Genomic DNA, 25,835 nt, shown 5'->3' with positions numbered 1-25,835 from the left:
TAACTGGAATACAGTCTGTGCACTAGTTCCATTATTTCAGATTTACAAGGCATGACCCTGAAAGAATTAAATCTTTTAATTCATCCTAAGAGAACTCCACAGAGAGACAACGTGTAATTGTAAATGAGGTCAATTGTGAATCTCTTTTAACATACAGGTAGGAAGCAAGAAACCACTTATTTCTAAGAACATGGTAACCTGAAGTTGACTGTATGTTTTCCTTTGGAGAAACCAAGGAAATATGGATGGAATCTCCAAATGACCTGGGTATATGAACAAATAATCAATAACCCTTTTTTCTGATATCTAGTGAAAGAATCTTCAAAGTTATAGACCTGCTTCAGTCTCATTAGGTGGCATGCTCCATCTCTTTTCCTGTTCATCAAAGCTACCAATCACAGCAGACTGTCTCCTATCACCAAAAAAATTTGCGAAATGGCTATAATATGCTTCGCTGTTAAAATTATCCAATATGCTAACTAATTTTCCATTTTTCCTGTTGATGACTATCTGGCCATCTTTGCTTATATTACCATCCAATACACTAATTGGCTTTATTTGCATTGCCGGGTTTAAGTTAGGACCATCAACCAAGAAAACCGCACCAAGGATTTCTCCCAAAAATATATCCTGCAGGTATGCAAAATCAACAGATATTAAACAAGCAGGCATGTATAGAGATAAACAAAAAAGAAAAAATAGAAAGGAAAAGATATTGAAAGATAATGATATGTAATAATAAAGCAAAGGAGAATGATTGGGGAGTTTTGTTTGGGACTCCAATACTTCCACTCCCAAGCAACTTTGTGAGCTTCTATATTCTGATGCCAAGGGTTGTGTTGTGCCTATATGAGGATTGTATGAATCATCCGCCGAAGTGTTTTGAAACATTAGTCAAGCATTTATGCATGTTTTTACTGCTATGTGTTTGGAAAACTTGTTTACACTGTATGTTTCAGTGAGTAAATAAGGTAAACTGTTTTAAATTACCATATGGTGGTATGTCTGGTGCTGTCGCTGTAGATTTTGCATTAAAGACAGCAAACGATAGGCAAACAAGGCTTCTGGAGTCTTGTCTGCGAGCATTAGACTTCCAAGTATGCTTTTAAAGGAAATCACTTTGCGTTGAGCACTTAGAGGAATTAACGTGATTTGAAGATCTGACTCGGTGACTTTCTTCGCAGCTAGAGGATCAAGAAACATGTTGAATTCAGCATATTCGTTTGAGGGAACCGTGAAAATGTTTCCTTTCTCACCATGTTCATCGACAATATGCCCCCCAACTATATAAACATTCTGCATATCAAGCGAAAAACAATGATGTAATTCAAAATATGGTCATGCTTGAGTTTTTTTGCAGAGAAAAAAGAAATATAAAATGATTTAATCATATGCAACACAGATTTACACTGAGAGGTCGTCGGTATGTCAGACATGTCAAATTGATTGCCTAGTTTTATTTGATACCGACTAGAAATGTGACTGACCTGTATAATTGAACTTGCATTTTTATCTGAAAGAACAATGTTGGCTAAGTTAGTAAGAGGTCCACTTGTCAGCAAAGTTATTTTATCACTTGGATTAAGCCCCCTTGTAATGGACTGCCAAACTTCCATAGCTAGTGGCTGTCTAAGTTCGGGGTGATCAGTATTTCTTGGAGCTCCAAACTTAACAGAATTTTCAGCTGTATACCTGGATAAGGATAAGTAGCTTAGCATGATATTACCATATTCTGTGCAAATAATTATTTTTTATGTTGTAAGAAAAATTGCAAATAGTTTCATGTGTAATTATGGGAACTCAGTGCACTGCTCCCTATCATACATTAATTTTGCATCAGAGTAGATTAGTTAAATCCTATGCAGCAAAAAGAAATGACTATATTTACGTACATGAATATCATTATGTCTATATATGGTCACCATGCTTGTTTTTGGGATCCATATAATTTCTTACGAGAATGAATAAATGACAATGACCAGCAGTACATTATGAGAAAAATGTTCGAGATTAGGTAGTAGTGACTTGATCAGGTTGACTGGGTTTTCTATGACACCACACCTGATGCACACTTTGACAGCAACTTCCAAACCCTCTTCAGTCGAGCATATTCATTTTACCATTGTTTATTAAGTGTCAATTTTGACCCATTGTTTTTTTTTTGTTTATGTTATCATATTCTCAAATTCCCTATATCATATATGCCTCATCTAAAAGACAAGCACTCTGAAATTTTAAACTAGGCAGCAAAACTTTATTGCAAACTTCCTTTGATGCTTTCATATAGTAGCTATTTCCTTTCTTCCCCACTCTTAACATCGAAATAAAATTCCGTACCCTCTCCCAGCTTAGGCAATTGAAGGCCGAGGCTTAGTGGTCTCAGCATTATACTCCAGTGGTAGGATTGGAAGACCATTCAAGTATTGCAACTCACTGTTCTCATATCCTACTTTATATGGCAAGGCATGTTAGATTACATGTCATAGATGAATGTGATATCATGTGGAAACTGAACGAGCAGACAAAGGATGGCGTCGTTCTTTCTGGATATGAACACTGAAGTCAACTCTCAGAAATTCTTTCTAAAACTCTTACATCGAGTGATTAGATGGTGCCCTATTTATGCAATTATCTAAACCACATGAAGGTAAATAATTGCGTGATATATATGCATCAATACACTCTTGGTGTGGCTGGTAACCAACATGCTAAACAAAGAACAGTACGAAAAATGAATAGGATGTAATATCTATATACATTTACAAACTAAAGAAAAATCATTTAAATTTGTGAATAAAGTTTTACCTTTCATACACTTCTCAGATTCCTAAAGATTGTATAGTTTTCTTTGAGAAAATTCTAAAGCTTGTATAATCAGAACAAAAAATGTGCTTCAGAATTATTGTTACATGACTAATTGCAGCAACAATATCTAAATCACCGACGTACTATGCACAGCTATGTGAATGAAGCAAGAAGGAAAATAGTTAGCAATGCTAACAGATGCATTAAATCCAGGACCAATACTGAATAAATTTAATTTTCATATGAATCCAAATCATTATAGGAGCCAAAGTGAAGTACCTCCTTGGGCTTCGTGGTAGCGTACGAGCAAGTCCATATACTGTATCAGAGTCAAGCAATCCACCGCTACCTTGTGGAATAGCCTTGACATACTTGCAGCCAAGACTGGGTGTACCTAGTGCAGTTACATTACCTAGGCCAACTGGAATGTCATCACGGCCCATCATATGTAACACATCATAGATGACATCTATTGTCGCAGCATTCGCCCAACCATTGCCACTGACTAATATTCCCTATGGATAGAAAGGATAACATTGCTGAGAAAGGAATTACCAAAAATTAGAAACATCATTTTACTCCAAAAGTATTGATGGATGGGAGGGGGTTCCTTGTGATGTTTAAAAATGAAAGTATGAAAGAACATTTAAGTTCTAAAGCAGTATGGTGAACATCCCATCTGCTAGGACTTGATAATTTATCCCTCTAAGATTCAACTGCATCAGCTAATTAACATCTAACTACCTTGAGGTCTATTGTTTCAACAGGTACTTTTAGGAGATATAAAAGGGCAAGGAAGTCTCCTGCACTCATGTCCATGTCAAACACAACAGGCTTTCCCAGATTCCGGTTTGTAAAATCTGGCTTGTAGAGTGTATCATTGTAATATGGAAACTGTGTGGCAAAGCTAAAACGCCCAGTATGCTGAGGAAGATTGAGAACCTGCATGTCACAATGACACAGCTATTATTTTTATTTTACCAAAAATGCAAGTGATGAACCAATAGAAAAAAAAAGAAAAGGATACTGTAATATAAAATATTTCTTTCTTAAAGAGGAAATTGGATAAATGAACATATAATACACATACCAAAAAAAAAAAAATATTCATACTGCTTAGAAAATGACTGAAACATACAAATCCAATCTAAAATGGATTTGCAAATGTCAGGGTGTTGAAGAAACATGATAATATAATCAAAAAAATGGACATGAACACAAAAGCGATGTGCATGATACGCTATACCATACCTAACCAGATGGTACGGAGTGTACTGCACTGTACCGATTTGGTACCGGTATATAGTATAGAGGGCGTATCGGCACTTAGTATGCTGAACCAGACCCATACTGGGCATTTTTTGACACAATCACAGGGTGGCACCAGTTCGGAACCCGGTACCAAAACAGCGTACCTTGGCCATATGTATCATAAATGTCACAAAAAGACAATGTCTTATTTGTTTCTAACATGTCCAAATGATGTCATCATCGCAAGAATGTGATATGCAGCTTTCATAAGTTCCTACATCTGGATGAATGCTATGTATTGAAGATCAGCATAGCAGTGATGCAATTATTTGAAGAATTGAACACTACTGGGATGCTATTTTTTTTATTATTCATGTGGCTCTGAATTAGTATATTTTGGATCATGAAAGTCTGTAATCAGTAAGCAAGCATAGAGGCATCCTTGTAACTGAGGTATTTATAGGGAATGTGACTAGGAGTGAGATGCTTGTCATAGAAACAAAGCCAATGCCCTCCTCCACCGCGCCCTCCCTTCATTTCTTCTTCCCTTTCTTTTACATCTTTTCTTTATTTTGACAAAGAAATGTTCATTTTTGAGGAAGAAGTTAGCCATGAGGTGTCTAGCCCGTTTTCATTTAGTTGATGAACAGCAGAAAAAAGAAGATTAGAAAGTCAAAACAACATGCAAGAAAACATGATCACAACCAAGAACCTCTCTTAACCTACATCCTCAGTGAATAAGACCCAACTTATTGAATACACCTATCTCTTTTTCAGTTCTAGGACTGCCTCTAGAATCACATCCAAGACCAAAAGGAAAGGTCTAACTTTTAATATTACAAACACCAAAGTCAAAGAGAGTTTCTTAAATTCCTTTATCAAACTGAATAACTCCACTTTCCAGTACATAAGGAGGCCTTAAGCATAGCATTCTGCAACTACACACAAACCATGAAAATCTCTACCATCCAACTCCCTGTAGTGTTGGATAGAGCTCTTTTACCTCTTTTCCATTTCTACTGCAACTAGCAACCCTTAGATCAACCACTAATCTGACCTGGTCAATGACATCAAAAATTATATTGCAGAGGACAAGGGCGCACATGAGTCTACAACATCTCAAGGACAGGAGGCTCATTTTTCAAATCACACCACCAACAAGTAGAAGCCTCATATCTCTCTTGAACAAAACACTAGAAATTCTACCAAAAATGAGTAATAGAAAAACTCTACCTCCTTGAAGTGTTCCAAACAAAACCCACTCAGCTTGAGACCTCCACAACCCTTGACAAAAAACTTGAGTCCACAAGCACCATCTTTTGTCCTTTCCATGAATTGAAGAATCTCCAGTGTGTTTGTCATGTTTTCCTACAAAATTAGATGGCCGCACTTTTTTCCAAGCTGCCTCAGCTCCTTCTTGCTCATACTAGCAATAATCAACTCATTTTGTGACCACTTAATATGGCTCCATTTTTCTTTTGCACTATATGCATCCACTTCACCAGCTTTAGCCACATCCACCTTTGTCTGAAGCCTAGAAACTTCCTTCAACAGAAGCCACCTTAGCTTTGTTCCAAGCTGCCTCAGCTTCTTCTTGTTCATACTAGCAATAATCAACTCATCATGTGACCACTTATATGGCTCCATTTTCCTTTTGCACTAAATGCATCCACTTCACCAGCTTTAGCCACATCCACCTTTGCCTGAAGCCTAGAAACTTCCTTCAACATAAGTCACCTTAGCTTTGTTCCAAGCTGCCTCAGCTCCTTCTTATTCATACTAGCAATAATCAACTCATCATGTGGCCACTTATATGGCTCCATTTTCCTTTTGCACTATATGCATCCTGTCACACCCTTGTGAGGTCGGAATAGGGCAACCGAAATTTTCTTCGAATTCCCTCGCTCACGGTGTGCGGCAACTAGGAAACTTGGCCTTCTTTCCCTAGCTCAGCCTCGTGCACTTCACTTCGGTCAGGATCAGCCCGCATGCACCATGGTTTCAGACCCTTTGACACTTGGCCTGAATCCTACAAACTCCCAATACCATACAAGACATGAGGATGAAGGGAAAGGGACTTGTATTCCTCACAACACAAGTAGATTGCTCTCACAAGCCGAGAGCATAGCTTTGCCCACTCACAAGGACCCTAGCTAATCCCAAAACCCTCCTTGGCCCACACATTGGCCCGGCCAAATCCCCTTTTGGCCGTGGACTGCACTTACCTTCACTCGGCACAAGCACAATCCCCTTGGAAACCCTCAAGCCCTTCTCACACTCTCTCGGCCAGAACTTAGGCTCCTCCTAAGTGGCCTACTTACTTCAGCCTTGGCTGATTACAAGGACTCCAAGGACTTTCCCAAGTAGCTCACTAAGTCACACACTTAGCTCACTTTTTTCCTCTCTTATGACCACCCCCAATTCGGCCCTAACCCCATGTGTCTTCTGGTGTGCGCGGGGCCAGGTTTAGCCACATCCACCTTTGCCTGAAGCCTAGAAACTTCCTTCAACAGAAGCCACCTTATCTTTGTTACCATGTAAACCTTTAGGAGTGCATTTTCCAAGTAGGTGACAAATAATGAAGCATATTCCTAGGCTATTGACAAGGAATTCTACCATATTCCTTCTCCAATAATGAAGGGGTACATTGTCATCATGAAGTCCCCTTCACTGAATGGTCCTCAAGCCAACTTCATTATCAACCTCCTACAGGGAAACGACAAAAAGAAGCAGCCCTCCAAAAAGTATTTCTCATGCCATGCCACATTATATTTGGAACAAGAAGCCAAGGTATACTAAACATCTTGAACAAAGAGAATATGACATATGGCCCTTGGCTGCCAGTTGACTAGTGCTTTGCAGCAAAGGGCTTGAAGGTTGTCAAAAATCTCCATGCACACTGAGATGGAAGCCTTTACCTTTTGCCACCTCTGTGGTTCATAACTGAATGCTGATGCAGATCCAGGGAAAGGGATTTGAACCTTTTTTTGTTGTGATAAATGCCTCCAAAAACATGGCATTAAACTCCATTTCTACATGCCATCTTACAATGCCCATCTTCATCACAACAGCATCATAGATCTTATTGAAAAGATCTGTCTCCATTAAGAGAAATGGAGCCAATATTCCTTTCATCGAAAGGACCATCTGCCTTAACTCCATACTTCCATGTTCTGACTTGATGAAAAAAAAGAACATAAAACCTACAGATTACCTTGGCAAGGCTTTGAGGTTCTAATCAACATGCTTAGAGAGGTTCTCTCCCTCTTTTCTCCCATACTTCTAGCAGTAGACTATACCACCTACGTACAGATTGCCTTGGCGAGGATTTAAGGTTCTTATCAACATGCTTGGAGAGGTTCTCCCCCTCCTTTCTCCCATTCTTCTAGGAGTACACTCCTAGAGAAGCTACATAAGACCTCTCAGGTGATGTGCCTCCCAGAGATGAGACGAAACTTTTCGAGCCCTTCAGCCAATCCCCCTTGAATCTTTTTGGAACTAGGAACGAAACCAGGAAGGTCTAGTCACCTGCTCCATCTTGAATGACCTTATGTTCTGCACCTCCCAACAGCCACCCTCATCATCATCAAAAACCATAGCCGGATGCTGCTAACACATTGATGAAAAGCTCCCTTGGAAGCCTTCTCCCTCCTCTAACACAAACATTCATTCTCCATTACTTACCTCCTTTTTTATTTATTATATTCTTGTCTTCTAATATTTCTTGCGGGATAGGTAGTTCTTATCGCGGCAATATCTCCATGTAAATTTACAAATTTAAAATTTTCACTGAAATCTTGTACTGCGACACGGTATTAGAGCATATGCAAAATTAATCTGATATTTTGAATGTGCTTCCCTTGATCTCTTTGTTCACATGTTTGCTTCATAAAACTGTGAACCAGTTTCATGGAGGTGTGAAACCTCAGTACTGTTATAATTATACTCCTTGTTACATCAGAATTAAAGTACTTTTTTTTTTTGCTTTGAGATTCTAATGAAGGCCAGACGGGTAGATAATGTTCATGTACTCCTGAATTTTATTGGCTGTAATTTTGTATTTAGTGGAAAATTGATGATTGAGTAATAATCATTTCTGTAGCAAGTGAAAGTATTTATGAGATAGTTTATGTCCTTGTGATGACCAATCTTTCCTTGTTAGTGCACAGACCAAGATGTGTCTTTTCAACTATTATATGCACACTTCATCAAAAGATTGTTTCAGGAGTATGAATACAAAGATCACATCAGATGTTGCAAGACTGTGTCACTGTAAATAAATCATATTGATCACGTTTATACTGATGGTATAAAACATACAATCCATGTGTTCAAACATTCAAAAGCATATCAAAAGTATGGTCATGTCTATCGACTAACTGTCAATTGACAAATAAAATGCTCATTAATATAATTCTATATGTAATATGGATAATGGGTGTTCAGAAACACTTACCTCCAGAAAACTTTTGAAAAATTCTCGGTCTAGTGGACTGTGAACATCTTGGTTAGGTTTTGCTTTCTTTGCAACAAGAACACGAACGCCTTCTGATCCAGTTACTTCCTTAGTGTATCCATCCTGATTGCATTATTTCAGATCATAAATTAGCACCTATGACTTTCTCATCCTCTCTCTCTCTCTAAAAATAAAAAAAGAAGCGCTCATGGTTGCTACATTTTCTAAAATAAATAGCTAAAGTATACATAATAGTACAAAGATATATAACTGTATGGAACAAGGTATGCCATATTATACCAAACTGGACAATACGGGGTGTACCGTACCGTACTATTTTAGTACCGGTATGTAGTACGAGGGGCATAGACCGACATTCAGTATGTTAAACTGGCCTTCGTACCAGGCGTACTGACATAGTAACAAGGTGACACCGACACGGGGCCAGTACCGAGACAAGGTACCTTGGTATCGAATATGGAGCGATATGAAATTTAGTGAAAAACATGCTCAATGAATGACTTTCTATGGTTTACTATTGCATCCTTTCCAAGTTTCTAGCTGGTACTCATTGTGATGATTCGCAACAGACCATGTACATGCTTATTTTCTCTTGATTATATCAAACCCATGAAACATAGGATTTAATCAAGCTCCTATTAATATTTCAAATACCTCACATATCCCTTTATTACTTCCAGGCACGAAGCAAAATGGATCTTGAAGTCCAGCCTGAACATGACCACTATGTACTCCATCTTTCTGTAAATTGAACCTTGGAATTGCACGTCCATCAAAAAACGGGTTCGAGCCATCATATATACCATATGGTTTATTTGAAGTTACTACAGTCACATTTAGATATTCCATCTCAGCAAATTCATTTTCACCATTATAGTTGTCAGCACTGCGCATGATTGATACAGCTACACCAGAAGTAAATGAGTCCCACATAAAAAAGCTCTGCATGAAGACCAGGATAACAAGATTTGTCAACATAACAAATAATATAAGAGGCATAAAACCATTGAACAGATACTAAGGCACTGCATTTAATATATCGCATAGTTTTTATTAATTATGTTTTGATGAAGTCAAACGCCAATATAATGCTCAAGTATGAAGTAAGAGCTTACCGTGTAAAATTGATTATCAAACCAGGTGTCGCGTGTAATTTTTAAAGATTGAAAAGAGTACTGTGCCTCATATGTATCCTGTCGTTGTTGGAACGACATAAAGAACTGCTCACTTATAGGAATGGTGTTGGTTGCATCAAGAGGGACAAGGGTAATTGGAATGCCAGAATGGAACACCTACAGCAACAGAGGAAAGAATCAAAGGCCTGAATATGCTTCATGCACCAACTACAAAGAAACGAAGTATAGTGTAATAAAGGAACTTACGTATATGAAGAAATCAAAAACATTCAATGGCATTTTCAACCTATGTGCTTTGATTTGTCCAGATTATTGCAAAGTTATTGAACTTCTGCGTTAAAAAGTATCACATTTTTTTCCTTGTACTCAAGAAGAAAGACTGCTATTGCATAGAACCTAGTGATTTGATCTTACCCTATAAGTGCAACATAGAAACATATTCTCAAGACAGCATATCACAAATTTATAACTCTTATTGTTATCTGAAAAGCATTCCAACTGTCAGCAAGCCAGCCAGCCTCAACATTTGCAAAGAAAAGATTGGTTGTGTGATGTCAGACTTCTTGAATTAGCTCTATAACATAGATAAGTTGTAATGGGAAGAGAGTTACAGCAAAATCATGAGGACAGGTATTTGACAATTAATCTCCAGAGTCAATAAAGCGACCATTGTTTGCAACACACATGAGGTGTGTTTACTCAAGTGGGGGATCAAAACTATATCTGGGAAGTATTTCATGATGGAAAGTATCTGGATGTATCCCACAAATACCAAGCCTCAATTTAGAGATATCATAATTTGGATTCTTATTTTCAGCAACTGACATGTTCTAGGAATGTATCACACTCATATGATATATCCATATCTGATACTTATTAGATACTGCCATAGCACCTATCTTGGAGAGCCCATGCTTCCTAGATTACAAATGTCATAATTTTATAGAAAAGAAACCTTAGACTTTTGGGTCTAGAAACAAATTTTCTGTCATCCTAGGTGTCTTGTTTGTTCTGTTTGCATCTATAATGATCTCACAACCCTAATTTCATACTCAATTTTGTCTGAGTGCAACTCAAGGTTGTCAATAATGATTTTATTAGCCTTTGGAAGTTTTGTCTTTTCTTTTCTTTGCTTAGTTAAGATCCAGAGCCTGCAATGCTTTTGCCAACTCTCATCAGTCGTCAAACATTACTTTAGTGTCTAAATCAAGTGGGCCATTTGATAAGTGTTTGGTAATATCAAAACCAAGCACCACACTTCTCCCTTTAATACTATGAAGTGCTCCAGTTATTTAGCAACATATGCACATTTTTTTAAATAAAAAATGGGGGTTCCCTATTAATTCATCTGATGATGTATTGAAAGGAATTCATCAAGAAGACTATTCAAAATATAGCAATTTAAAAGCATGAGAACATTTCATTGAAACTAAACCTAGATGGGGGGTGGGGGGGGGGGGGGGGGGGGGGGGTGCGAAGGGGCTGCTTATGCATCTACATGCTGCTGTTGTTGCCACAACTATAGTTTCTTTCTTCTGCTATGTTCACTAGTAGGCTTTTCTCCATCACTCATCATTAAAAGGTGATAGTTGATTTTTTACAATTTCCAGAAGTTCAATAATGAAAACTCCTTAGCATGTTAATAAAGTGTAACATATTATATTTAAGCACATTTACCTCTAACAAGGCACTGCAATTACCTACATTGTAATCATGCACAATCTACTACCCATCTTATGTCTTCCTCTTTAGTATCTTGAAGTCCACTTGTATTATCGATACAGCTCTGTTCCATCAAATGAATTGTGATCAACTTCTTCCCTCAGAAGAAAAAGGAATTGTGATGCACCTTAGTGAAACAATCAGCATCATTATCTATTCTACTTCCAATACCTTATATGCTTTTTGTTCACATCAATGCAACCTTACAATATATTCCACCAATTCTTAGTACCATGTTAATCAAGTTTGTAATCTATGGCAAGCATAAATAGGAAAAAGCATAGCATAACCAAGTAGATTAATAGGACCACCACAATCAAAATTTTCAATCATGAATTATGTTCTCAAAATGTTATAGATTATCTTTATTAAACTTCATCAAACCACTTACGTACACTTCAAAATTTTTTACCAAACCAGTTAAAACAGTCTGCATAACTATGGTTCTCACTAGTACAATGATGATGATGATGATCATAAAAAAATGAACATCTTATCAACTCAAATATTTTGACCAATTGGTTAAGTAGATGAACATTCATTAGCATGAAGCCGTAGCAATCAATCTGACCGTTTTGTCATCAATAAAATGTACAGTGCTGTCAAACTAAAGCATGAAATTGGAGCAGACACCTGTGTACATATAACGACTGTGAGAAACACTTAGGATGTAAAAATCTTTATATGCACCAAACAGAAGTAGGTAGGCAAAACTTTGAAAAGGAAAAGTTCACTTAGCAGTCAGCATTTTGTGGAAATGGTGTCCAATTACTCATGTGCATGTCCAGAGATTCATATTGCTGTCTATTAATATACCTGATATGCAGCGAACGGATCTCCAAAGATATTGAATTCTGCATATGGATTGCTAGTGTATGCAGTAAACATGTTACCATGATCACCACATTGCCGGGGAATGCACAAGGTGCTTGAATTTTTGGGGCAACAGCCTGTAGGGTTTTCTGACCTTACACCACCACCCATAATATAAATGTGCTCAATATTTTTTTTCAAATGTTGATTTGTCATGAGAAAGAGAGCAAAGTTTGTGTGCGACCCAATGAGGAATACAGTAGTGGGGCCTGCAGATATTGTATCAATCATCACTTGTTGTGCTGTGGGTTGCTGTAGAGGAAAATACCTCCTATGACCCTGCTTTTAATGAAAAAGCTTCAAAAAGATATTATAGAGACTGAAATAAACTAAAACAGAATTCATTGTTATCTTCTGAAAATATTCTAGTAATAGCAACTGAAAGAATTGGCACTGCAAACTGAAGTTCGAATGGATTAGAACACAGAGAGTAGTAGTGCTTCAATATAACATGAATACTCTTGAAACTCGAAAATCGTGCAAATTTACAATATGATACACACAAGCCTGAGAAGATAAAGATAAATGAATAACTGATCATAGAATAAATGCAGACCAAGGAATAATTGTTAACACTTGAGAAGCTGTTACTCTATCTTTGGATAAAAAGTTTCCAATCCTCCTACCACACACTTGTGTCTCACATAAAATTTAATGATTGCCTTCTTTTTCTTTTTATTGCATGACACACATTAAATTTTCTTTTCCTTTAACTAACAAGATACCAAGTCACCTTCCATGTTCAGTTTGAAATCTAAGAAGGACCAATTGTTAGACACTATGACCTATTCAACTTCTATTATTCTTACTCATTAAGGTCATCCCAGATATGTTTGTGCCTTCCTAGATCTAATTATTGGGGATCATGTTCTTTGTTTTTATTTTCCCCTAAGATTGCAGCCAGCATGTTCAGTATTTTAAAGAGGGTTTCCCTGCATTAGTTAGCCTCTCTCTTTATGCTAACAAATAGCGACTAATATAACTACTTTGTCCATTGCCAGCTGCAAGCAAGACTACCTTCCACAAGATTTGCTGCCAAAGCATTATCAGAATCCTAAGCTCTGCCTAGTGCACTTGTTTTCCTGTTTTACCTATGAAGCTTATATTTTATTTGTTGGAACATTTTGACCAGTAACTAACATATGACTTGGTCCTTTGCCATCCTTTCTACTCTTTATAAAGATTTATCTTGTGTACTACTCCATTTTAAATCCAAAGATTCAAATTCAGTGATCTATGTCAACAAACAGTGACTGTCCCTCAGAATCCTATAGTCACCATTGCATCTAGACTTGGAAGTAGGAGCACTAAGAATCTATTTTTCGATGAATTTGTAAGAATTAGTCTCAAGGAGGACAAGATCAACATGTCATAACTCCATCTTATGATTGGGGAAGAAGATAAGTTGCCCATTCATCCAACATATCAGAGAGTGAATATGGAGCTATGGTGTGAGGATCACGAACTCAACTGGATCTATAACAAGAGTTAAGTCAGGAAACATCGACACTGAGCTGTTCTGTATTTGAGTCATTGAAACAAAAGCTATATGGAACTATAGTATGAGGATGCATTAAAGTTGGTATCAGTAATTCACCTGGCTCTAGAATAACGAAATAAGTCACTCAATCTAAGAAAACATTATGAAATGAATTGATTGGTAGCTTCCATTCTTTTCCTGAAAAATTGAGGAAATATCTACATAGAGGTGTTCTGTATTTGAACTATTGGAACAAGGGGTTTATCTTGGGACCATTATGCATTGTGGCCTCAACTTACGAGGGCTAAAAGAAAATGAGAGAATTTGGGGAAAAAGAAAAATTTGGAGAAAAAAGAGGCTTCTTATCTTGTAGGGTTCTATCAGAGCTTTTGGAGGTTGCTTTGCAAAAGAAACAAGATCATCCTCCTTGTATTGAACTTAGGCTGTGAATATCACAAATTGCATAATTCTTGTCTCCATTTCTGGGTTTCTATTATCTCTTTAGTTTGGCTATTGTTCTTGCCTTATCACCCATCCATGAGACAACCTTAGGGTTTGCAAATTTGCCTTGAATGAAACAGCTGTCCACCAAATAGAGATAGAGAGGCCCACAAAACAAAGTTTACATCAGATTGGGCAACTGTGAAGGTAATCAAGGAACTCAGTTCTCATTCTGTAGAACACCAAAAAGACCCATACTGATAGCACAATGTTCTAGAGCTTCATTTCAGTTTCGGTTTAGCCTGAACAAAATGGTTTTAATTTCAACAGTTTCTTTAGAATCAGGCGAAAAAAAAATAATCTAATATTAATTTAATATAAAATGCTTCCAACTTTAAAAGAAATGAAGTAACACAAATATACTATGAATTTGGCTCCATAAGTTAGTTTTGGCAAAAATTTAGAGCTGTCACAGGTGATCCAGACAAACTGAAATACTTTTCAGCTTCAATTATCAAATTTTAAGCAGAATTCTGAACCTTGTCCGACCACTATAGACATGTGATCCGTCAAAGCTAAAAAGCTCAAATTTGAATGAGAAACAAAAGAATTCCCCATGTCAGCTAAGGGAAATCTTCATGTGGTTAGCCTTTCATGAAAAGCTCAACACAAGGCAAAAAAAAATCCTATCAAAAAAAGCAGTGACATGACTCCCTAGTGCCCATTATGTGATGTGCAGAAGAGCCATTTGGTTCGTTCTTCTCCTGCAGTTACTTGCAACATATTTGGGCTAAAATCTTTCAAATTCTGAACATCAAAGCAGAGCTCCTTCCCTTCATTCTCTCTGGACTGCATGGAGGAAGAAACAAATATAGAAAAATTGGAGGCTTGCCTTGTATGCTATATGTTGGACGACTTCGGAAAAAGAAATGAGAGGGTGTTTTTAAAAAAGAAATGCACTTAGAGGGTGAGAAGGAAAAGAGCATTAGAACTTTTCAACAGCTAGTATAATATTTGTGCCTTTTAAGACTGCAGCTAGCTATGGTTTGATTTGGCCCAACTTAGTGCCAAAGGAAAAATTGGAAAATGAATTTCCTGCTCAGGGGGGTAGGGAGAGGTGATCATTTATCCACTTTACTTTTCATTCTGGCACTCAATCCACTAAGCAAGATTCTTCATAAGGCAGGACTTGAAAATATGGTTGAAGGATTTGGTAACCAATGGATGATGCAAGGTGGTATCACAATGTTACAATGTGTGGATGACACTTCAATTTTCACCTAGACATGTAAGGATAAGGTTAGAAACCTTAAACTGGTATTCCATTGCCTTGAGCTCACTTCCTGTTTGGCAATTAATTGTCAGAAATTTTTTGTCACTTAATTGGGAGCGTACATGGATGAATTGCAAGCATAGAGATCTTTCTTTATCCCACCTTAGATTATCTCATACAACAAGCAAACTTCCGAAAAACGGCTCAGACTCCTCTTATATCCAGAGTTGAAAGATGACTAGATTCATGGAAAACAAAATTCATATCCATTGGTGAAGCAAAGAAACAAGAAACTCGAGATGAAAACAACCGACAAGAATGAAGAAAGAAAAGCAGCTGGTCCATCCCAAGAGCATTTCTAATGGCTGAACTCTTCTCTGTTCTGAGTGGTGCTGCACGCACTCGCATATAGGCAAAACACACCAAGCATGACATAAACCACACAAATTCAGGCCACAAATATCAGTACATACAAACCATTATTGTGTTCTTATAATAAAATTTTCACGCTTTCTAGTACATAGTAACTTAATATTCTTAAAAAATATATCCAGCAGTGGCTCTTCAAGCTCTATCTCTGCAACCCTTTTGCCATCGTCTTACTCAGGTTTTAAGTTCGGCAGGACAGGGGCATCCCGGCCGTCCTATTCCATTTCTATAAGAAAATGGGGTTGGGACGGGGTCGGGACTCCAAAACATATCTATATGGGGAGAGAATAATAAAGAGGAAAGAAAGAAAGGGAGAAAAAACATGAAGACAAGGAAAAAGCAAAGGGAAAGAAGAAGAAGAAGAAAAGGGAAAGAAACGAAGGAAGGAAAAAGAAAAAGAAAGAAAAGAAGAAAAGAAGGGAGAAAAGAAAGAGAAAGATGAAGAAAAAAGAAAAAAGAAAAAAGAAAGAGAAATAAAAGGGAAGAAAGAAAGGCAGAAGAAAAAGAAAGAAAAGAAGGAAAGAAAAAAATAAATAAAAAAAAGAAAAAAGATGGAAGATATCTACCAGAATATATGACCAGGCGAAGCAGGGTATCTCATTCTGTACAGCAGGATATCTCATTCCATGAAGAAATCAAGACACTCGCATTCCACATGATTTAAAACCTTAGTCTTACTCATTAGGTAAAGGATCCGTGCATCGATATGAAGAAAAATCTAAGGCTAAATAAGATGTGCTTCCTCTCTCTATCACATTTCCTTTTTTTTGGAAAAAAATAAAAAAAATAGCTCAAAAATTATAAAATAAGAAGATATCATGTCAAAATTTTTAATTTGAGCTTGATTTTTTATAGTTGTAGATCTATAACATAATTTTTTTTAATTTTTGCATTATATATAATTTTTAAAAATTAAAAATATTTTTTTAAATTAAAATATATTTTTTAAATAAATATTTTTTAAAAAAATAAAAAATCAGAAACATATTTAGAGACATGCAATCTACTTTTTATAAAAATTTGGTATCTATTTATTCAAATTTTGATGCGATCATGCACACAGTGGCCTAGGCCTAAATTAAAAAAATTGAGAAATAAATAGTCTTTAATGCATGTCTGAGAGTCTAGAAAAATATATGCAACATCTATTATTGTGTTCTACATATATCTAAGTTAAAATTATTTTTTTAAAATATTAATATTTAAAATTATTTAAAATTTAAAAAAATAGAAATATATATAAATAATGCTAAAATTATGAAAAATTAGTAGTACATATTACATAATTTAGAAGTAATTTCTGAGGTAGAAATCATACTTTTTCTAAATTTATTATATTTAAACATATTTTTAAATTTAAAAATTATTGAACATACTTTAGCAAAAAATATTAAATATTTATAAATAAATAAAAAAATCTGAAAAATTAGGGTTATGTATTAGATAAATCAAATGTATTTTCTGAGGCAAAAAATATTTTTATCATAATAAAATTTTGCTATTTTTAAATAATTGATAAATTGGCGTACTTGATAAACTTGCACGAATGGAGCTATTAAGAAAAAAGAGAAGCTAGAGTATAACATTAGGATCATGCGCAAATGCTCTCGGGCAGGTACTATTGGAAGTGCAACTAGTGCAACACAGAGTTCAAGGAAGGAGGGATAACTAAGTTGAAGTAGTACTTAGCTGGTGGACGTATCCATGTGTTAGAAATGCCCACAGGAGGTTTAGCAACTGATGAAGAAGCACTCACTGATTTCAGAGCAGCAAAGGAGAGGGTTTTCAAGAAGAAGATGGAGGTGGACCGTTGAGCGATGGAGCCACATTTCTATCACTCTAGGAAGTCAGAGGAGGTGTTCGCTCTAGATGACGAGGGGGCATAGATTTAGGCTGCCATGTAGGTGAGCTTGGATAATGAGTGGCAGCAGAATGAGGTGGCTAGGCATAGGGCTCAATTTGGGCCCTCATACTACGAGTCAGGTTTCGGTTCTGTGGGCTCTGGTTTTGCGAGCAGCAAGATAGATCCAAAATTCAGAAGGACCACCTCAGTCAAGGAGGCTGTCAGGAGAGGCGGTGGCCGGATTGCATTTATGTTGAGGGCTTTTGGTAGTAGAAAGAAATCATCTAGGGAGATTCCACCACCAACAACAAACCATGATTTAGATTCACATGCTTTCCCTAGCAAAGATTCAAAGCAGCAGAGGGTTGACTCAATGGTGAAGAAGGATAAGAAGAAGGATATGTGAGAGCTATTGGATCTTAGTTCCACTTCAACCATATCCTAGCGAATGTGGCAGACAATATGCACTATAGGTTTGCCATTTCTACCATTCAGACTGCTGGTCCTCGTGTGATCCTCCAAGCCTGAAGGACAAATATGGTGAGCTTCTTGATAGTAATAAGGAGGAGCTAGAGAAATGGATTGCTTCCTATAAGAGCAAGTAGCCCACATATGGACTGATCGTGATGTGTGATAGTTGGACCGGTCCTACCACGAGGAGCATCATCAACTTTTTGATATATTGTGATACAAAGACTTTCTTCCACAAGTTAGTTGATGCTTCTGATGAAGTGCACGATGCCACATACATCCTCAAATTGATGGAGGTGATTGATCAAGTAGGAGAGGAGAATGTCGTACATGTCATCACTAATAATGGGCCACAATATAAGGCCGCCTGATGGAGCGACGACCATATATTTTCTGGACTCCATGTACTGCACATTGTATCGACCTCATGTTGATGGACATTACGAAGATTCATAGGGTGCAACAGATAGTGGAGACAACCCAAACCATCACTTGGTATATTTATAACCATATGTGGGTCCTTTCATTGATGAGGAAGTATATAGGAGAGAAATCTTGAGACTAGAAATTACACGGTTTGCTACCAACTACATTGCATTTGATATCCTTCTTGAGATGTTTATCAGTCCCGAGTGACTGAAAAGTAAATATACAAGGGCTGACAATGAAGGAAGCAGTGTCGAGGACTTAGTGATGAGGCAGACATTCTGGTAGCGGGCCACTGCGATAGTGAAGGATATCGAAGCATTTTATGAGATGCTTCGGTCTGTGGACAGCAAGAGGTACTCTCTAGATGGGCTTCCTGTAATACATGATGGAGAGGGTAAAGACTCAAATCATGGAGGCATATCCACCCCATGCCCAGGAGTACATCGCCATCATTGAGCGGCAGTAGGACTACCAAATGGATAAAAACTTGCATCTAGTTGGTAAGGAAGAATATTGAAAATTAGACTGATCTCTTATATAATTTTACTAAGACAATAACAAACTCTATGTGTAGCACACTACTTGAACCCTCGATTCTAGTACAGTATAGCTGAAATCGATATGGATAACAAACTTCTGGCCACTCTGCATAATGTCATTTACAAGATGGAGCTTGATCTAGAAGTCGCGGCCCAATATCTAGAAGAGATGAGTTAACTTAAGAGACATATGTAGGTTAACTGTAATTTTCTATTATTAATATAGTACAATATGGTTTTTTTCATAGACCAAAATATTTAAAGAGGGCAGCGACAGCTTTAGAGTCTTGACAGGGTCATATGCAAGAAAACTATGAATTCAAGTATGTTATACATCAGGACGACAATTATCTGGTGTTAGATGGTTACTAATATGATACTATCTTATATCTAATTTTTATTAATATTTTTGCAACTAAATAGTGGATTCATTTTGGGCTGTCTACGAAAATCTTAAGCAGCTATCTATCCAGATCCTCTTCCAGACGGCTTCCTCGAGTGGCTGTGAGTGCAACTGGTCCACCTCGCCCTTATCCACGGCAAGCAGAGAAACTGTTTGACGCAGAAGCTCCTTAACGACCTTATATATTTTTACCACAATCTGAGGTTAAGGTTGAAGTGCATTTGGGAGGAAGTGGAGCTCAAGTATATAGATCCGATCCATTGTGTTTTCGTTGATGATGAGGATGATCCTATGATTGAATGGGTTGTAGGCCAGCAGTAGGAGCCAGAGTTTGATGAGCGAGGATTGCCTCCACAACCAGCTAGTTTCATAGCCAGCGAGGCTAGAGTTGATACAAGGCAATAGGCTAGAGCAATATTCCATGCATCATTCCAGCTTATCAGCCATAGCCACAGAAAAGACGGTCACCACATGACTCTTTGTCCGAGACATCCTCTCAGAGATATAATCGAGAGATGCTTAAACAAAGCAACTACGTACGTACCTGGTCGACTTGGTCAAGAGGGTGACATACATCCTCCTAGCATAGTCAGGTAGAGAGAGGCACGAAGGGTAAGAAGACAGCTGCCCAGCACACCAAAAAAGAAAAACAAAAAACATCTGCAGCCTAAATAGAAAGTGGGAAGAGTCAGTACACTCAGATTCAGAGACTAGAAACAATAGCAATGACAGTTTTGGTGGTCACAGCCGTAGGACGGTCTTTGATTCACCAGTGAGTCCTAATTTACGCATGCTACACAAGATAGAGACCACGGTGCACGATCTAGTAGAACCCACAAGGATATAATTGTATATAGGAGACGGGCTCCTCGAGGTCGTTCAGAAGGACATAATGTATCTGTAGATGACCTCGCACATGGAGTAGGATCCTTAGACGTATTAAGTTTCGAGTCGTATACTGGATCCTATTATCCGCAACCACAGGCAGCCTATAAGCCATACAGATATGGATATGGATATAGTGCATTTGAGGTATTATTCGGTGGCTACTACCCTATGCAACTCGAAGTATCTTACGAGTCGAATTTTGCTGGCGGCATATTCAGATGAGCCCCTCCATAGCCATATTATCAGCCAGAGGATACCTCTTAGAGCCAAAGCTTTAGCGAGAGATCCAAAAGTGCTTATAACCCGGCGCGCATTTCTTATGGAATGAATATAAAAAACTACGTCGCAACTTGGTTAGAGAGGTGGGCAGATGTGCCTCCTGAGTATGCTGATGATGCATATATCTATGAGAGGCATCGGCACTCGAGCCAATTTTAGATATTGGCATATATGTTATACTTTAAATGTATGTAATTGATTGTATTATTTTATAATTTTTAAGTCACTACTTAATTTGAGCATACTTTATATTATTCCTTTTAGCATGCAACATTTTACTATTTTATGATTTGTATCATTTTAAAATAATAAGATGCATCATTTAGGTTAAATCGGAATCATAGAAATATCAAAAAATATCAAAAAAAAAAATTAGACTTAAAATCATTGAAAAAGTTGAAAAAAAGTAATTACCAATTAAATCAAATCAAAAACTCAAAAAAAAGGGCATGCCAGTACGAAACCAACACGCCCTATCCATACTGACACGCCCTACCCATACTGGTACTGGTTCGGTACCGAACTATACCGTTTGCTGACCGATATAGGTCTCGGTACCGGTTTGGCGGACCTTGCCTCCAATACTAGGTTGTCACATTGACCATCAAGAAATCATATTATACCAACTAAGCTTCTTGCCTCAACTCAACATTAAGAAAAGTCTCAAATATTTGTACTAGATGGAGAGAGACGCCTGGCACAAACACTCCCTAACTAATAGAATTAGGATATTATAGCCATCTACAATTCTATATATAGAAAGAGACATCATGCATGCTTTAACTAATTTGGAAATTGTGGTTAGCCATCATATAGCTTATAGCAACCAAGTAAAGATGATGAGATAAAAAAGATCAAGCACGAAAAAGAACATTTACATTAGTTTGTTCTGTTGACAGATCAACCATACAAGATAATAAATCATGCATACTTGCAGATAAGGCCCTAGTAGCACTTGTCTTAATGAATAAACCAATATTGGATATTCTACTTAATTATTGATGGTTAATAAAATGAAAGATGAGAAAATATTTGATGGTATTTAATTATCAGCCAGAATTATACCTGTGGAAGGAAACTTCTCCGGAGGCCATAATTAGAGTCGATATCTAATCGTCCACCAGCTCCTATTGGAATAGCTTGTCTATAACGGCAATCACCTGCTGTTGACATGCCCTGGTATTTGCTTACATATAAAAAATCCAGATATCTGAACAAGAAACAAATATCCATGCAGAGATAATGCAAAACAAGTCAAATGCTACATCATTTTTTAAGCTCGATTTATCCCAGGCAAAGACCACGAAATATATTGCATATGTACGTATTCGAATGTAACTATCTTGCAACACTATAAGCAAAGAATCTTTGTCGGCCTATCTAATCTTAGGACATAAAGATCCCAGGGGGAAAGACTGCAGGCTCCTTCATACCTGTTCGATTATAGGGAGATAACCACCAACATTTGGTAGTATGGTACCATCATCTAGTATTCCACCATCACCACCAACTCCAACAGGGATGTCATCACGATTCATCATGTAGAGAATATCATATAATTGATTAACAGCATGACCAGCATCAGTCCAAGCATTTGCACTAATAGTAATTGCCTGAAGTAAAAGAAATATGCACCAAATAGTATCAGAAGGCGAGTTTGAACAAGTGGACTGGTTAAACTGCACCGCACTGCTTTATTCCAAAGTACAGCATGGCATCTCAGAATCTTCCAATATAGTCCAAAGATTAACACTTTGGAGTGGACTTGCATGCAAAAAATTGATTTATAAGGTTCCAAAAAGTCAAAAGTTGATGGATGATAGAGAGAGAGAGAGAGATAGATAGATAGATAGAGATTAAATTGCACTACCTTATTTAGATCTTCGGTCAAGTGGCAGTAAGTTTACAAGTCAAGCATAAGAAAACAGATCTAAGAAATCTGGATGTTTCCAGATACAGGACTCAAACTGAAGTCCAGTTATGTTCATTAACCCTTTTCATAAGACAAAACTAAAATTATTAAAAACCAGCAGAATTGTAGTTCAAGGGTTGAAAAAGTGTCGGCATGCGTAAGAAGATATCACCATCCCAAAATGCTTGAAGGATAGCTAAAGTTATATGAACATGGATTTCCTGTGTAAGAAAATAAGAGATGCCCTTAAGCATCAAGGTCATTGGAGCACTACAAGAGACAGCATATACTTTATTCCAGGTTAAGAAAAAGTGCCATGAGTCATAATGGGCTGGTTCTGACCATTCTGTAATTTGTAAAGTTCAATCTCAATCATAAATTCTTTGAACACAAGAATAAGAAACATGTCAATGGCTTTTAAAGTAGGATAATAAAGTTCGTCCGACAATGAAGTGTCTGCAAATATTCAACATAGGATCATCTTTGACAAGTTTTGCTACTTAAATGTAGTTTCAAATTAGATCAGCATATTTACCATTTTCCATCCAAAATGAGTCATTTTCCTCTCTTTATTTTTTATTCCCTTTGAGTGAAACTAATCTATATCATTTAACAGAAACTTTACTACATTTCTCGCATTAAAATTACCACAAAAAGATAATCAAAATGCCTTGTCCTGAGTATGAAGGAATGGCTTAGTGACACATTCTCCACTACTCCGCATGGTACCAAGCCATCAACGACCCCAATTCTGAACCATGAGGGATAGTTTTAACTCATCTCATATACCATCACTGTTGTTTATGTAACTACTGTAGGATATTTAACAGATGGATGCATCTTCAGATTCTGCCAATCTTATTATCCTTCCTCTAATCACGATTCTTACAATTATATAGATAACAAGTGGTCTTGATATTTTAATTTACCTTCCATGATGTATTGTATTTCTCTTTGAACAATGGCTACAGAATATTGGCCTAAATCTCTGTGTGGTGAGAGACACTTCGGTCAAATGCATATCAGGAATCGAAGATTCTAAAGATCTTATCTCGTGCAAGCAACTAAAATGCCTTGAAAGCAAACAACACTGTCAAAAAAAGCTGGTGGTAATAGTTGGAAAAGGTCCAAAAAGCATGGCAGGACAAACCTGAAAATAGCATTAAAGATACAAACAAAACAACTTCCTAATTCTTTCTAGAATGCTGTGATTAAGAACTTAGAAACATTAGTCTGAGGGATGAGATAAGAACCAATTAAGGCATAACCAGGATTGACTTTATAACGTAAAGGTGATGACTGTATGATAAAAACCTAGCCCACACTCTCAAGACTCACTGTCAATTATCCAGATACAAGCATTTAACTTCCTGAGATCAATTCAGCAAAGTCTTCAAGAAAAATATCAAGAAATTAGAAGTCAATGAAATTATAGATAAGAAACCAAGAAAAAACCGAAACATCAGCATTGTAGATCATGGGAACAATTAGATCCATCCATGCAATCCTATTGCATGCATCCTCTGCAATGAGAATGTGCCACAACAAGCTCCTGAATACCCTGCATACAAACTATTATATAGTTTTCCCGACCCATCAGATTTCTTTTTGTTTAAATGCCAGGACAATTTCACCCTGCAATTCAGCTTCATGTCAGTGACCTCAGACTTAAAACACTTTCAGAAGAGCAAAAAAATGCTAGTCAAGGCAATAGTAGGATTTTGCCGGGCAATTAATGAAAATATCAGGATAGACCTAAACAGAACACCTTGAGCACAAACAGAGCAGCAAATAAAACTTATCCAGTATGTCATTGATCATGGATTTGTAAATAGAAAACAGATCGACACCACCAAAATCAAGCTCTTTATTTGGAAAATTCGACCTCCGGATAGAAATATCGATGATCCTATAGCATGAAATCTGCCACATTCTCAAATGTCAATAAGAAGCCCTTCTAAGCACAAATCATTAGAACTGGGGGAGAAGCTTATGGAGTTTGGTTAAGCATCCTACATACAATCCAACAAAGAAAAAGCATTTCAAAGAAGAAAAAGAGCAAGAAGGTAAAACCTGTAAACATCGGAGCAAGAAAAGAACAAAGAAAAATAATCCAGAATCAGTAACCAAACAAAGAATCCACCATAAAAAGTCCAATAGCATCAAGCTGCAGAAACCGAACCTTGAGATCAAACTCCGATCGGTTCTGCTTCAGCAGATAGAGAAGAGCAAACAAATCATCAGTGTCGACGTCGGTATCCAAAAGAATCCGCCGAGGCTTAGCATCCACCACCACAGAGCCCATCATCCCAAGAAATACCAGCAGAGCAACATGCATGCAGAGCACCCTCCCCACCATCCTATCCATTCCCATCTCAGAGCAAGCAAATAGAATAACAACAACTACAACTGATGAACAGACCAACCGCCAATTCCAAACTTGAACGCAGAGTTCATCAAACAGAGAAGAACGCTCGATCATTAAAGTTAGAGCACCAACACAACCTGAATTTCTTCTTATAAACTCAATGGAGAGAGAGAGAGAGAGAGAGAGGATTGGTGGAAGGGGGGAGGAACCAGGACCACCAGTTTAAACACTTACCTATGTAGAAAAGAAACGGAAACAGAACAAAAAAAGAAATAATCTATGGATGCTTGTGGTCAATAGGTCTGAAATGGGTGAAGGTGGCGGGGAAAAGCGGTCAGGAGCATGCGTTGGTGTAATTTACTATCGAACAAGTGACGTAAGAGTTGGAGAGCGGCTGGTTTTCCGTTTCCTTTTCACGTTTTGTGCCCTCCGCGCTCTCTATCAAAGCTCAGAGTGCGAACTGCTCTGCAAGTTTAGTCACAGAAAAATTATTACGAGGTGATAATTTTTTATAGGCCGAAGATATCTGCTGCCTGAAAAAGGTTCAATGATTGTACCAAATGATAGGATATCACATCTTCATTGTAATTTAAAAAAGTTAGAGAACATGTATTAGGAGAAAAAAGATAATTTTTTTGGTTGTCCATATCCAATTCATCAAATAAAAATCAAATTTATTGAATATATCATACACTTAAGTTGACGATGGTGACACTATACACAGTAGATAGATTGAGGGTTGCATAGAAAATCTAATCCACTGCCATTGGGAAAGATACTTGATTACCCCTACAAAACACCAATCGGCAATAGACA

At 37.2% G+C, this 25,835-nt stretch overlaps 1 protein-coding gene across 3 annotated transcripts; it reads right to left on the bottom strand.

The window, feature by feature from the left end:
* NSH3 (inosine-uridine preferring nucleoside hydrolase family protein) lies at positions 1-25,500 on the bottom strand. Of its 3 annotated transcripts, none has more exons than XM_008796881.5 (12): positions 24,834-25,500; positions 22,173-22,352; positions 21,805-21,915; positions 12,208-12,543; positions 9,649-9,825; positions 9,188-9,475; positions 8,513-8,635; positions 3,550-3,747; positions 3,085-3,320; positions 1,488-1,692; positions 991-1,296; positions 1-630 (listed from the first exon to the last, which is right to left on the bottom strand). In XM_008796881.5, exons 1-12 carry the CDS (start codon positions 25,131-25,133, stop codon positions 328-330), a joined length of 2,763 nt encoding a protein of 920 aa, XP_008795103.3. In that variant the 5' UTR covers positions 25,134-25,500; the 3' UTR covers positions 1-327. The 3 variants fall into 3 exon arrangements, with proteins under 3 accessions (XP_008795103.3, XP_088571363.1, XP_038988406.1); XM_088715237.1 differs by having other exon boundaries at positions 21,805-21,949; positions 24,834-25,498; XM_039132478.2 differs by lacking the exon at positions 24,834-25,500 and having other exon boundaries at positions 21,805-21,949; positions 22,173-22,503.
* Between the last annotated feature and the right edge of the window lie 335 nt (positions 25,501-25,835).

The sequence above is a fragment of the Phoenix dactylifera genome, chromosome 2 (assembly GCF_051530095.1).
Source record: "Phoenix dactylifera cultivar Ajwa chromosome 2, Ajwa_hap1_PhDact_Kaust_v1.1, whole genome shotgun sequence".
In the NCBI taxonomy this organism is placed as follows: Eukaryota; Viridiplantae; Streptophyta; class Magnoliopsida; order Arecales; family Arecaceae; genus Phoenix; species Phoenix dactylifera.
The sequence above is the reverse complement of the archived record's forward strand: the minus strand, read 5'-3'. Positions and strand labels throughout refer to the sequence as shown.